The 14,231-nt window shown below is 41.0% G+C and overlaps 2 protein-coding genes across 3 annotated transcripts; both read left to right on the forward strand.

Moving 5' to 3' along the window:
* LOC110430715 lies at positions 964-5,193 on the forward strand. Of its 2 annotated transcripts, none has more exons than XM_021448570.1 (4): positions 964-1,355; positions 2,956-3,022; positions 4,263-4,411; positions 4,489-5,193. In XM_021448570.1, exons 2-4 carry the CDS (start codon positions 2,989-2,991, stop codon positions 4,765-4,767), a joined length of 462 nt encoding a protein of 153 aa, XP_021304245.1. In that variant the 5' UTR covers positions 964-1,355; positions 2,956-2,988; the 3' UTR covers positions 4,768-5,193. The 2 variants fall into 2 exon arrangements, with proteins under 2 accessions (XP_021304245.1, XP_021304244.1); XM_021448569.1 differs by lacking the exon at positions 964-1,355 and adding an exon at positions 1,362-1,782.
* On the forward strand, positions 8,469-11,960 carry LOC8069084 (protein cornichon homolog 4). The gene is made up of 5 exons (XM_021450452.1): positions 8,469-8,792; positions 9,325-9,506; positions 11,164-11,286; positions 11,386-11,473; positions 11,562-11,960. Exons 1-4 carry the CDS (start codon positions 8,727-8,729, stop codon positions 11,420-11,422), a joined length of 408 nt encoding a protein of 135 aa, XP_021306127.1. The 5' UTR covers positions 8,469-8,726; the 3' UTR covers positions 11,423-11,473; positions 11,562-11,960.

Below are 14,231 nucleotides of genomic sequence, written 5' to 3' on the forward strand. Positions count from 1 at the left end.
TCAGGTCAGAGTGAGTAGTTGGAAAGGGAAAATATCCTTCTAAACCCATCATTTCCTACGAATTAGGTATTGGTCTTTAGGTAATAATGTTGGAGCACTTTACCATATGTATCTACATAGTGTATATCTAAATATACATCATAAACTATCTGTATATAAACTATAATGTCTTGTAATTTTGGATGAACGGAGTGTTTTTTTTGTTATTTATTAAAATAAAAAATTCCTAGACTTTCGTGGCTTTTGTTAAACTTGTCTATCCTTCGGTTGACCTCACCCTCCTAACTCCCAATTGTTCACCTCTTGACAGTCACGCTGTCAAGGCCTCTAGAACCTGTGGTAAACGGTGAAGGGCTTGCCACCGCTGCAGGGCCCTCGTCCGTCGCTCTTCAACAACGTAGTCCGTCGCTATCCACCACCATATGGGCGTGCTCCAACTCGTCAAACTTTGAGCGGAGAGGTCTCTAGTCAGAGGAGAACCTAGCATAGTTGTGTCAATGATAACACTGGTGCCAATGATAACGGCGCCAAGATGCATGTCACGTCAGTTCCACACATGTGTTGGTGCAACGATCTTGGCGCCAATAAGGCTTGTGTTGTTGTGTAACCTTGGCGCCAATAATAACAACGCCAAACAAGGCCGTAGTGTTCTGGCATGGTTTCAAACAATGAGCCAAAAATGCGCCTCAGTCGGGCCTTGTTTAGTTCCCTAAAAATTTTACAAAATTTTTCAGATTCCCCATCACATCGTATCTTTACACGTATGCATGAAGTATTAATTATAGATAAAAATAAAAACTAATTGCACAGTTTGGTCGGAATTAACGAGATAAATCTTTTGAGCCTAGCTAGCTTATAATTGGACAATATTTATCAAATATAAACGAAAGTGCTACTATTCTTATTTTGCAAAAAAAAAAAAAAAAATTGGAAGTAAACAAGGCCCCGGCCTTACTCGCGAGCGCTCGTCCGGTCGTCCTGTTCGACTGCTGTTCGTTTGTTCCGCTTCCTCCTCGCCGAACCCCGTCGCGACTCGCGAGCGCTGAGTGCTTGCTAACCCTATCCGGCCACCGGTCCGCCCTCCCGCCGACCGCCACGGTCCTCTACCACGCGTGGCCCAGCGGCTCCCCCCGTCCCCCACCGGTCGCCATCCTGCTCGTCTGCTCCTGTCGTCCGGCGCCTGGCCGCGGCCGGCGGCCTGCATTGGCTGGCCGAGCGCGAGCTGCGACCGCCGGCCGGCCGGCGACCTGGTGTCTTCGGCTCCGCGCGTGGCCGTGTGTTCGCGTGGGGTCTCGTCTGCTCTCCCTCTCTCCCTCTCCTGGTCTCCTACCAACTGTTGTGATTTCTGAGTCTTGGTAAATTTTCCCATTCTAGTTCTTAATCTAAGTTCTATGTTAATGTTGAACTCTTCCTGATATAAGAATTATTGAATGATTATTTGATTAGACCGATTTTTATAGAGTTGCACAATGAAGAGGACCAAGACATTAAAATCCTTCTTTTTTCTCTCTCCTGCTCCGATGTCAATCATACGACCAGTTCTCTGCTATTTATAAGCTAGTTTTGTTACCTTTCGGTATTAAACTCAGTTTAGACTCTTTGTGAGCGATTCTCAAAAAAAAAAAAAAAACTCTGTGTGAGCGGTACCTTAACCTAGTGCAGGTGCTATACTATATATGCCGTGATAGTGGCCATAGGCATAAAAATCGACGAGCTCCGCCACTTTTCAATCCCCTGCAAAGAATGTTCGTTGGGAACCCTTGCAAGCTTCAGGGAACAATGGTGTGCTCTCTCTCTCTCTCTAAACTCTAGCAGCCCTCCCCAGTCTGGATCTGGTTAAGGGGTACAGCACTGAGCATTTTCACCAGTACCGGAGGGCCAGATAGTGGCCAAAGAGTTGGGGAATAGCCATGGAGGACAGCATGCCAAAAAGTGGCCAAAAGATTGGGTAACAGTCACGGAGACCAGCATGCTGTGAGGGCTGCACAGGGCAACCCAAGTAGCCACTCTGGTGCACTGCTGGTCTGCCACTGTCTGGTGTGAATGTAAAACTCTGAGCTGAGGGGCGTGTGTGGCGTGTGTTGTAGGGCTCTAGCCCCTTTCTTTCTTCTTAGGTCTCCTGTGTTTTTGAGAAAAGAAAACTTGTGTGCCAATTTTTTTTCCTTGCAATAGGTGATATCGAATGCCGAGGATTGTGTGCTTAAATGTTGCAATAGCAAGATTTTGGATTTTCTTTCCAGGGAGACTTTGGTGCAGTAGGTCACTCAAAATGTTAGGCTATATCTTAGAATGTTATGAATGATGGAAATCTTGAAATTAGTTTCTTTCTTTAAGTCGGTTTGTTGCATTAGGTGATTCAGAATGTTGGGGGCTGTATCTTTTAATATTCCAATGGGAGCATCTTGATGTTGTTACAGACCTACAGGCTACAGTTCTGAAATCGATTTCTTTTCTTGATTTGATTTGTTAGAATAGGTGATTTCAATTGTTGGTGGGTTTTGTAGCAGGCTTCTAAATAGGGTTCTGGGGTGATGGTGTTGTTGCTAATTGGTAGTTCTTGTGTATCAAATTGAACGCCTTGTTCTCCCAGTTGGCCAGTTGATTGGTTTGATTCATCATTAGCTTCCAATGTTGCAGTCTTATTTTCTTCTATGCCTTTTCTTGTTGTAAGTGTGACTGTCCACATTGCTGTGAGCATTATCTATTCGTGACTAGTTTGTAGACCACCTTGCGGTTGAGCTGGGCTGCACTTACCTGCAGCTGTGCCAATCCTAGATGTGAGTATCACTGAGTGAGGTTATGAACCTGAGAAAAATTACTGAGGTGCTTATCCCATTTCTGGACTTTGTGTTTCTGATGGATGCAACCAGTACCTCTCTACGTTCCTATCAATAAAAAGATTTGTATTGTAGCCTCTTATGGAAGCCTTTGCTCTTGATAAAATTTGTGGGTCAGGGAGATCAGCGGACACCACCGAAAGGAAGAGTGATGGAAGCCCAAGGTAGTACTGGCTTTGCACCAGGTCAGTGATAATTAGTGGATCAGTTTTTGTTATTAAGTCCTTTCTGCCTGATTAGTTCAATGCTTTATTTAAAGGATGACTCATTGCAGATTCCAAGGGCAAATAGTCTGAGCCAATGAGGTGACCTAGGGTGTAGAATAGACTTAGGGTGCGTTTGGTTTGACTAATGGGGTGATCCATCACCTTCCCACTATGATGAATGGAGTCATTCAACCAAAACCATGGGATGAACTCATGAAGTCATGATATACACCACCTCATATAGGATGAGGTGATTCCTCAACCAAACACCCCCTTAGTGTCTTGACTCACAACTGGATTATTTGAGCTCCATGACAATTTAGAATGCAATATGTAACGGAGAAAGAAGTAAGAGAAAGTGACCACTGATCAGTTTTACTGCAGTCAAGAAAATTGAATGCCTTTGTGAGATGGTTTGAGTCGAAATGGTGAATGATTATGCTGATTGAGTAAAGCGCAAATGCACTTGAACAATTATAGTTCAACAATTTGCTAAGCCCAGTAGGCCATTATAGCTTGATTTTGAATGAAGGTGTCAACAAACAGAACGTAATTAATTGTTTGCTTAGAGAGTGACAGTGATGTTGATCATATAGTTTAGATGCAAAAAAATAAAGGAATTACTCCTCACAGGAAAGTTGTCCGGATAACCCCTAAACTAAATTTGTGTTCTTTTTACCTCTCCGGATGTTTCAGTTGGTGCATTCTACCCAATTCCTTTTTTTTTCTCCATGTATAAGTTTGAGTTTCAAGCTCAAATTTTGTAGGCGGATAGAATATCATCATTTATGTTAGAAAAAATACATTATGAAATTTTCATCATTGTTTTGGGTAGCTTAGTAATAAATTTACTCTACTGATACAAAACTATATGAAAACATTATGATGAAAAATTTGTAATGTATTTTCTAACATGAGTTATGATATTTATTATCACCCTATAAAATTTGAACTAAAAGATCAACTTTTATGGGATAAACAAAAAAGACAAATCTTATTAAGGTATAGATTGGATCAAGTAAAAGATTTGTAGGGGTAAATTGAACACAAAATTGTGTAGGCATTATCCAGACAACTTCCATATGCAGGGGAGTAATTTAGACTCTTTTTTTTTCCAAAAAAGGACCTAGATTGGGTTTTAATATTTATTCCATGCCTAAATAAAGAAACAAGAGGACAGTAGACTATGCACATGCTGATCTCACCTTTGACTTTGTAGTTGTGGAACCCAAGCTATGGTATGGTGACCGCACAAGACTTACGCCGAAGCAAGAAGAAGCTGCACTTGGTTTGTCAAGTACCTGTGGCTCTGGCATTCCAGCATACATTTGCACCATGAAGAAGTCTAATATTGTCAAGAGACAGATGGTACGTTGTGCGCGACACCTAAGCATGCCAAGCATGATGTGGTGTTGATTGTCTATGTTTCTGGTATTGTTTTGTAGGCATTCTCAAGACAGTTCAGTAAGCGATACATATTCGCTCGTCTGGGTACCTATGGGTGTGAGACCAAAGTTTTTGCAGGCAGAGACCTGTTCGGCAGTAAGCTCAACTTCTCAATGGTCCATGGAGAACTAAGGCTTCTTGGTGGATGGCCCCTCTTCGTCAAGAACCACCGTATCGAAGCGGGACACGTGTGTGCTTTCATGTTCGAAGAAGAGGAAGAGGGCGACCTGTCACTTAGGGTGCACGTGCTAGGTACTGTACCACTGCCAATAATCTAGCTTTTGCTGGTTTCGGTGGTGAGGCACGGGATGAAGGTGGCTATCGAATTATTGCATCAGACAATGGTATTGGAAACAGCAACATGGAGTAGCTATCTACTCTGGAAGGTGACAAGGGTAACTAGCTAGTACCGTTCTAGATTATGATTGTTTTGTTCTTCTAGTCTAGATAACCATGTATGGGCATATAGTTTGCGACCGAGGGAGCAAGTGTTAATGTGTTAAGGCTCACGAAATTTGTGTTTTTTAGACCGACTGCTTCAGTTGTGCAAATAGAAACTGAAATTAGTGATAGTGTTAGCATGTATGAGTTTTGTCAAAAAAAAAAGAAAAAAATCAGCATGTGCGGAGTACTTGATAATGTGATTTGCGGCAGTGCTGGGATTAGCCTCAAAATGTTGTCCAAGGGTGGATTTATATTGTTTCTTTGTGATTGAATTTTTCTATGACAAACGTCCCACCTTCACGATTCATTTGGCATGTTTGTAATTCTTCTAGGAAGAGTGGGAGATACCCCTTTGTTCCAAATTATAAGTCGCTTTGACTCTTTTGGTACATATATTTTGCTATGTATCTAGATAAATGATGTGTCTAGATAGATAGCAAAATGGATGAACTAAAAAAGTCAAAGCGACTTATAATTTAGAATGGAGAGAGTAATTATGTATGTATATAATTCTTTTTATCTGTATATATATTTTTTATCACATTCTTATATTAAATCCTTTTGGCCTTAGAAACTTAGGTAGTATTTGGTCTGGGGCCAGAACAATGGGTGAAATAAGATCTAATTTTGTCTTGCTTTTTGGTTTTGAGAAATTAGGGGTGAAGTTGTTCCCAGATTCGGATAAATCTTCTCACAATCCTGCTGTGCCAAGATAAGCATCAGTTTAAGCCAAATTTTAGCGAAACGTGTCTCCCATTTTGAGCTGCAGACCACCGAATCTGAGCAGACTGTTTCATACCTTACACGAATTTGGAGCTGCTACCTAAAGCTAAAAAGTAGTTTTTACTTTACCTGGGGAATGTGTAGCTACGTTTTGCATTTGCACAATGCACATGCTCTCCGGTTTCTAAAGGATGTCGTTTTGAGGTCACCTTAAGTCAAATATTTTTAATTTTAACTACAAAAAATTTCTTTTTGGTAAGTTTGAAAATATAAAAGTGATGTAAGTAGATTCATCTGAAAATATAGTTTCATAAAAGTATATATTAACTATATTTTATAAATATTTTATAGCAAAAGTAACAGTTAGTGTTGTTTTTTTAAGACCATGTCGCTGTCCAAAACGACGTCCGAAACTAGAGGGAGTAGGCGTGAATGCTTTTGCGGTTTGTTACAAGTATCCTTAGTCATGACACATTGCGAGGCTATCAACGTCGATGATCTGGATATTGAATGTTGAGATATAGGTTAGAGTGCAGTATTAAGAGACTACTCCATCCGTCCTAAAATACATGACGATTTTACTTTTAGATATCTCTTTCATTCTTCGTCTTATTTAATTTTTTAATAAATATTATGACTTATTTTATCATTGAACATATTTTAATAATAACTTATTTTTTATTTGCTTAAAAATGAATAAGATTAATAGTCAAGATGATATCTAAAAATTAAAAGTGTCATTTAATTTGGAACGGAGGGAGTAGATATCAACACTATCATTTCTCACTTGTGGTATCAATGTCACCCCATCTAACCAAAATGTTTAACATCATTTCTTGATAGGGCTATCACAAGATCCTATATATTTTTAATGCAACTCATTCACTCACGGTGCTTCCTATGTTTTGGTGAGGTACTTTCGCTATGATGGTGGCAACAACACATAGCTACTGCTATTGTGGTTTTCTACAAAAGGGTTTGGTTGTGGTGCTTGGTACAAGTGGATAGTGGCGCTGTGGGTTTCCTCTAGAAATGATCTACAATATATAGGTTGTAGATGTTAGTTGGTTGCGGTATGTTGACCGTCTCGGTTGCGACTAGCCACGCATGCTAGCGCTCGGCTTGCTGCCGCTGCGACAACCTCCTGCAGATGGTGGCTTGTTGAAGATGTCAACTTGCACAGGAGATGCTCATGGTTTCCCTATAAGCTTGTTTGGGCATCAACTGCAACGACATTAGCGGCGCTCTTTGCGTGATGGAAGAACAAGAGCTGGCTTCTTTGGTTGTGGTTGTCCATGATGTGGTTGGTTTAGGCTTGGGTGTAGGGGGTAGTTGGGCGAAAACCCTACCAGACCTTTGGCTTCGACCAACAATGGTAACACCTTTGGTAGTATATCCCACGTTGGTGGCATTGTCTTGAGGTCCCCTTACTCTCTAGAAGTTGTTTGGTTGAAAAACCTTGGTTCTCCTTTCAACATTAACGACATCGGATATTATTTCTCTCTCTAGAGGCATCGCCATGAAAACTCTACTCCCACTACTAGTTTACATCGCTTGCTTTCTATGCCGTGCGGAGTGACGTTCAATAGTTGTTGCTTTCAAGGATTGTTGGTTTTGTGAGGTAGTATTTTTGTTGTTGTCTTTTTTGTGAGGTAGTTATTTTATTTATTTTTATTTTTTGTAATTAGCTTCTTCTCTATTAATATGTGCTCGGCATGTTCATGGCTCAGGAAAAAAAGCACTCACTAAGTATTCAATTAAGAAGGGTCTTTATATTGGTTTACAATTTGTACTGAACTTATAGGGACAAATTGTAATATTGCTAGAACTAAAAAGACCCGACATAATTGTATAACCCAAGATCAAACTTAAAAAAATCATGATATTATTTTGTTCATGTTGCAATGTATGTTATGGTATTATTTTGCTCCCATTGTAATACACAGGTATTTGTAATGACATGAATTTTTACTCGTCTGACTATATGTCATAAGATATCTTATTTACACGTAACAACGCACGAACACTCAACAAGTTTTTTTACCTAATAAAACACAAATGAGGTTACTCCTTCAATTCGTCTATTATGACTTTGATGAGTCCATTGTAATCTACAATTAATGGTTCTCATTGGCATCAGATTTACTCGTTGACAGGCTATTTTAGGGTTGGTTCCGACAAATCGTATCAATTTAATACTTTATTAATCTCACACTAAAAATATACTTTCTCAGTCTTATAAATAAATATATTTCTTTGACTGGTACGATTCATATTTGATCATTCGTCTTATTTAAATTTTTTATATGAATAATAAAATAAATAAATCATTATAAAAATATATCTAACAATAAATAAGTCATAATAAATAAATAATATTTATTATTATTTTTAAAATAAGACGAACAGTCAACCATAAATCATGAAAGTAAAAAAAAATACGTTTATTTATGGGACAGAGGAGTATATAAAAAAAATATGAATCGGGGAGGGGAAAAAAACCCTCCGACGCTCCCAAGTTGTATCGAGGCCTTGTTTTGTTCAAAAAAAACCAAAAAATTTTCAAGATTCCCCGTCACACTAAATATTATGACCAATGCATGTAGCATTAAATATAAATAAAAATAAAAACTAATTGTCTGTAAATCGCGAGATGAATCTTTTAAGCTTAATTATTCTATGATTAGACAATGTTTATCAAATAAAAACGAAAATGATTTTGAAAACTTTAAAAAAAAATAGAACTAAACAAGGCTTCAGTTAATGACTTTACAGTTTTTTTTAGAGCTAACGACTTTACAGTTCACGCTTCATGGGGCACATGTGCCGTCACTGGAATCTGAAGAAGCCCCTCGCAACAAACTACCCCGTAGCATCTGATCTGACTGGCCCCACCCGCTCGCCTCCCACCCACGCGTTCCAGCTCACCGCCTCCGACGACCACCTCGCCGGCGGCCGCAGCGGCGCCACGGTGCTCGGCTAGGGTTCCCTTCCCGCGGCGCCTCCACCCCGCCCCCTAACGAAAGCGAGAGCGGAGCATCCGCGCCGCCAGGAGCGGGCAAAGACGGAGATGGTGTTCGTGTGGCTCACCGCGTTCTTCCTCGTCGTCGCGCTCATCGTGCTCGTCATCTACCAGGTCAGCGCCGCCCCCCCCGTGCTCCGAAATAATCCCTAGCCGCGCTGGACTCTGCAGGATCTTACTGTGGCCGATTCCCCGCCAAATTTGAGGCGGCTCGGGCTGTTTCAAGGATTGGGTTCCGGATTCACATGTCGTTTCTCGGTCCAATCCTCAGTTGTCTGGGGGTCTAGAGCGAGTAGTTAATCCGAGAATTTTTAGACCTGGAGGTGGGTGTCTATTTGGCTGGCTGGTGGAGGACTCAGGATTTGGTTGCTGCTGCGTTCTAGTGAATGTTTCAGCTAGTTGGTGGTGGATGTGTAGTATCTGATGCCCGATGCATTTATTTTTGGTTTGTGCCGGTTATGCATTGTAAAAATTTGTGACCTTGGCTACGAACTCACACCAGGATCACATTTAATTGGCTTTTGAGCCTCACAGTTGCTACCTTTTGGATGAATTAGGATGTTGTTTTCCTCATCTTTTAACTGATATAAGCATACTTGGCCTTAGACTGTTACTGATAATTTAGTTCTTCCGTTTGTCTTTGCAGCTGATGTGCTTGGCAGATCTAGAGTTCGATTATATCAACCCATTTGATTCATCCTCTCGAATAAATAAAGTTGTGATGCCAGAATTTGTGTTGCAAGCGCTTCTCAGCGTACTGTTCCTCTTATCTGGCCACTGGGCGATGTTCTTACTTTCTCTCCCATTGGTGTACTACAATTATACGCTGTAAGTGCCGCTTTTCCTGTAATTACCTTTTAAAACAACTAGGAATATGATCCTGTAGGCTGGGCTCTAACTAATTTGGTGTCATGGGATTGACATCTTGTTGATTCTACATTGTTGCTAAATTATCGATCTAATATGGATAGAGTAAACGTGCAATTGAAAGTTGGAAAATGTACTGTGCTGGCTGCTCGTACTAAGAATCAAAAGAAAAGGAGGAAATATGTGCTCGGAACGGACTTAACTGTTTTTGAGCTTTTGGGTCACAAATTGTTCGATTGAAATAATCATATGTTAAGGGCTTCTGTCTCCTTCTTTTAACTCTTTGCTTGGTACTTTACACATGTCATACTGAATATGGTTACATGATTAAGGGGGTAAATATAGCAGATCTTTTTTCTTATATTTTTCTAATCCAAATGCTACTCATATATGCTCACAAGCTGGCTCGAATTGCTACAAATTTAACATCTCATCAGCATTGGTGAGGAAACATAATGTAGGGACACAGTTTTACATAGTTAATTAGTTATTCACTTCTGTTTAGGTGCTTTGTGTCTTCTTGTGCTGTTCTCGTTAAATTTACATTGGGTGTGCTTGGTGAGTGATCAAATAGACAGTCTATGTCTACCTTTTTTTAGTCAAGCAGACAAGGATGTAAAGCTGGCGATTGTACATATGTGTTTTTGTTTATTCGAATGTCTAAAACACATTAAACGAACAATCTGTAAATATCACACAATTGGCTGAAACCAAAAGTATCCGCAAAACTATATTTTTCTGTAAACTATTCAGGAAGCATAACTTGTATTCTAACTTAAAATAGAGTAGTTCATCTGAGAAGAAAAGAATACCTCTTTTGCAGTGAACATAAGGCCACAATCTGTACCCTTATCTTTTGCTGTCTCTGCTCATATGTGTTGTGTGACCTTGGTGGTTACATGAGTACTGATGCAGCTAATTTCTAATTTCATTGAACCAAATCACCATATTCTTAATACCAAACTTAGTTAATGATCAGTATGGCACAGCTGTACACATGTTGATGTTAGTGAATATAAGCAAGAAGTACCTATCACTGGACATGGAACTTTAGAGGAGTTACACAGCTTCTAATTATGTCATTCAAATGTTGGTTAAAACATTCCTGGCCTTTTTCTGGATTTTTCAATGTTGAAGGAAGAACAAAGAGTGGCAGATATGACCTGACCGTTTTCCAAAACTGGTACCATTAGGTTTCTATAGCTGGTGGTTAAAGCTCAACCTTATCAGTTGATACTATAACCGGGAGCTGGCTGGATACCTTTTTTCTTCTGGCTGCTTTGGGTGATACCTTACCTTGCTAGACTTGTCAAGCTTAGAAAGTTCCTTTTTCATTCTCCTCAACCACATAAAAAAGTGAAAAAATAACAACTGCAACAAAACAGAGAGTACCATGTCAGTGGTTATTAACTTTGCTATAGTTACTGTAGTTTCTCCTCCTTGATAATTTTCTATTTATGGCCACTAAGCTGTCCAGTTTTCACTTTTCAGAACCTTTTCTTGTTCAGACAGTAACCATCAATTAGTTATTAAACTACTTGGAAAGTTGGAACAAGCAACTCTAGGTTGCTTTCAGCACTGGTCACGGATAAGTTTATATGTTTTATGGCGTTTGTAGGTACCAGCGGCGGCAACATCTGGTAGATGTGACCGAGATATTTAATCAACTTGGCCGTGAGAAGAAGCGACGCCTTTTTAAGATAGTTAGTCTCATAGTTCTCCTCTTCCTGTCCTTGTTCTGGTAAGTACACTATGGATACCTCGATTATTTGATAGTCAATGCAAGTCTGCATCTACCAAGTGAGAAACTAATAATTGCCACTTGGTTGTTTGTCTTAAGGATGATCTGGAGTGTATTGTCGGAGGAGGATGAGTAGGCTTACAAAATCCGGACGGTAGCTCACTCTGATCTTGCAATCTTTAGTTAGGTAACACCACACGACAGTCGACATGGCAAACTGAACATATCTTAGCCTTATCACTTTCATGTTGTTAATTAACTTTTGATGAATGTAGGCTATCTGGTTCAGTGTGAGGGAACAAAAAAAGCAACATGCCCCCCCAACAGTAAGATTGATGCGCCGGGCTGGTTATTGTTCAGTTTAGCGAAAGCTCCAACTGTTGTAGCGGGCACCATGTGTATCATGAGCCACTCCCGCAATTTGTTGAATTGGACTGCGCATCAGCTCTCACGGGGCAGAGAAATAGTTCCACAGATTTGTGCATAAGTTTGTGCTCTTTTTAATTCGCATAAACCCTGCTAAGCTGTCACCATGTTTGATGGTTCATCTTTTTTCCTTTTGCTGGAGTTCCCTCGTATCTGATGTTACCCATAATCATCATTAGCAGTGCATTTGCTGGTTAAATTGCCGGCACTCGAGTTTCCGTGCATCTTGCTGGTACTGATGCAGCTCACCACCGGTGCTCTGTGAACAGTTGTGTTGGACTAGGAACTGCTGTTTGATTGGCCGTAGGCCCGTAGCATTCTTACACCATTGCAAATTTGCAACCGCGGCAACTAAGACCCCTGATCCACGTGGCTGCCATGATTTAGGGTTGAAAACGGATGGAAACGAGCAGAAAAACCTCTTCCCCGTTTTCCTTTTTTTTAAAAAAAAAATAGAAACGGGATCGGGTCCAGAAGAGCCGGGTTGGAATATGCGGACGCAGTTGGGGTTTTACCAAGATGTCATGCACATTTATTAGAGCGTCATGTCAGCAAAACTGCACTTTTTGCATAAAACGAAGAGGAGAGAGAAGGAAGTAGTTTCACCATGGTGAAACCCCGTGGACGTTGTTTTCCACACGGTGAAACAGGATGAAATCCCTACTGAGAGCTAAATCGTTTCACCATCTTGCATGTGATCCAATCATTTTGCAGTAATTAAATGCTTTGCCCAGCCTAGGAAACGTCAAGGTGAAACTCATGCATTGTGGAGGTTGTTTCATTATTCGTTTCATTGATGTCTTGTTAGCGAATTTATTTTAGAAACAATGTATTGAAACGGACCACTGAGACTGGCCTAACTTAAGTCGTGATCAGATTACATGTTGAATTTATTATCTAAAATCGGGTCTTAGGCACACCCACACAAATATACATAAATATTTTCAACCAAGTTAACATATCACGAGTGCATGAGTACTTGACTTGGTGCAGACGTGTAGTGCACCTATGCAAGTTCACGTATTTAATTTGGCCACGTATTATTCATCAAGCAAGTGCAGGTACTATTCATCAATCACGTTAACATGTCATGTAATCTATCATCAAGCAGTAGGCAAGCATCAAGCTAGCAGACAGCAGCCCACCACACTCATCTCTCTCTCTCTCTCTCTCTCTCTCTCTCTCTCTCTCTCTCAGCGTCGGGTGCCTCCTAGCCGAAAGGGCGACTCCAAGGCAATCTCCGGTACCGCCGCCGGATCCGCTAGCTTTCTCAACTCCGGTGGCCTTTTCAACGCCGGTGGGTTGAGGTCTTGAGGAAGCTGTGGATCCGATGGAGGGTGTATATATCCCTTACTATTGTAGTAGTTTCAGGGTTAGGGTTAGAGACTTTCCAAGCTTCTTCGGCATCGACCATGTTGGGTGAGTTTCTGTGTTGATCCATGGACAAGAGGAGCACAGCGACAATATCATCTACAGGAGGTTTGGTATTGGCGATTTTTTTCTTTGTTTTGGCTATTGTTCGAAGGAGATTCCTTTTACTGGTGGAGTGTTTACCGGGTTTGTGTCCCTTCCTTGAGGTTAAGACTCCACTTGCTCATGTATATGGGCAGGTGTCCTTGGATCCCCTTTGTGGGATTGCTGCTTGTTGGCCAGAGCATACCGGTGTTACCATTGGCGTCTGTTTCCGGTGAGAGTGGTTTTGTCCGGGACGTTCAACGTTTGAACAACACTGTGTGCTATTGATGGGCTTCAAAGACTCTTTGTCGAATTGAGAATCAGCCAAAAGCTTCATTCTGGATCTTCTTCATTGCGGGAGATGGAGGAGGTTCAGCCTGCGACAGCGAAGGTCGGTGACGATGAAGGGCACTGGATGCTCCTATAATGGTCTTATGTGTAATTTTTATTTTCTTTCAGGGGTACCCAGTCAAGGGCTTGGTTGTAAGAGTTCTATATCAGTAAAAACCAACCCTTTCTTAAAAAAAGCAGACATCAGCCCATGCTCACAAGTCACATGTCAGCGCACTGTAGGCAAGCGGCCGCAGAAAGCGATTGATGGGCCTTTTAGCTCTTGGGCCTCACACATATATTGTATGTTGGGTTTATCCCATATTTTACAAATTCGGGTAAGGGTTCATCCCTCCCAAATACCGGCGAGATCAAGCCTTTCATGTTTTCATCCCACACCCACCAACTTGATCGGCCCGTGCCCTGGTTTCTGGATTTTTCCAAAAATACAAAAATAGGCGGGTAATAATGTAGAAAACAGGACGAGATATAGCTTGTCCGTTTTCAACCTTAGCCATGGATTGATGCGGTGGCAATGGCTTCATCTAACTCTACAAGCCGAAACCGTAGCAAGGGGTTTGATGCAGTTGTGGCTTCATCTACCGCAACAAGCCATGAATTGATATGGCAGTTGTGGCTCCATCTGTTGCTACAAGTCATGAATTGTTACGACTGTGGTTCATCTGCCGCTATAAGCCAAAGCCGTAGTGAGTTGTTTCCATGTTGAATTAAAA

This window comes from Sorghum bicolor, chromosome 10 (assembly GCF_000003195.3).
Source record: "Sorghum bicolor cultivar BTx623 chromosome 10, Sorghum_bicolor_NCBIv3, whole genome shotgun sequence".
In the NCBI taxonomy this organism is placed as follows: domain Eukaryota; kingdom Viridiplantae; phylum Streptophyta; class Magnoliopsida; order Poales; family Poaceae; genus Sorghum; species Sorghum bicolor.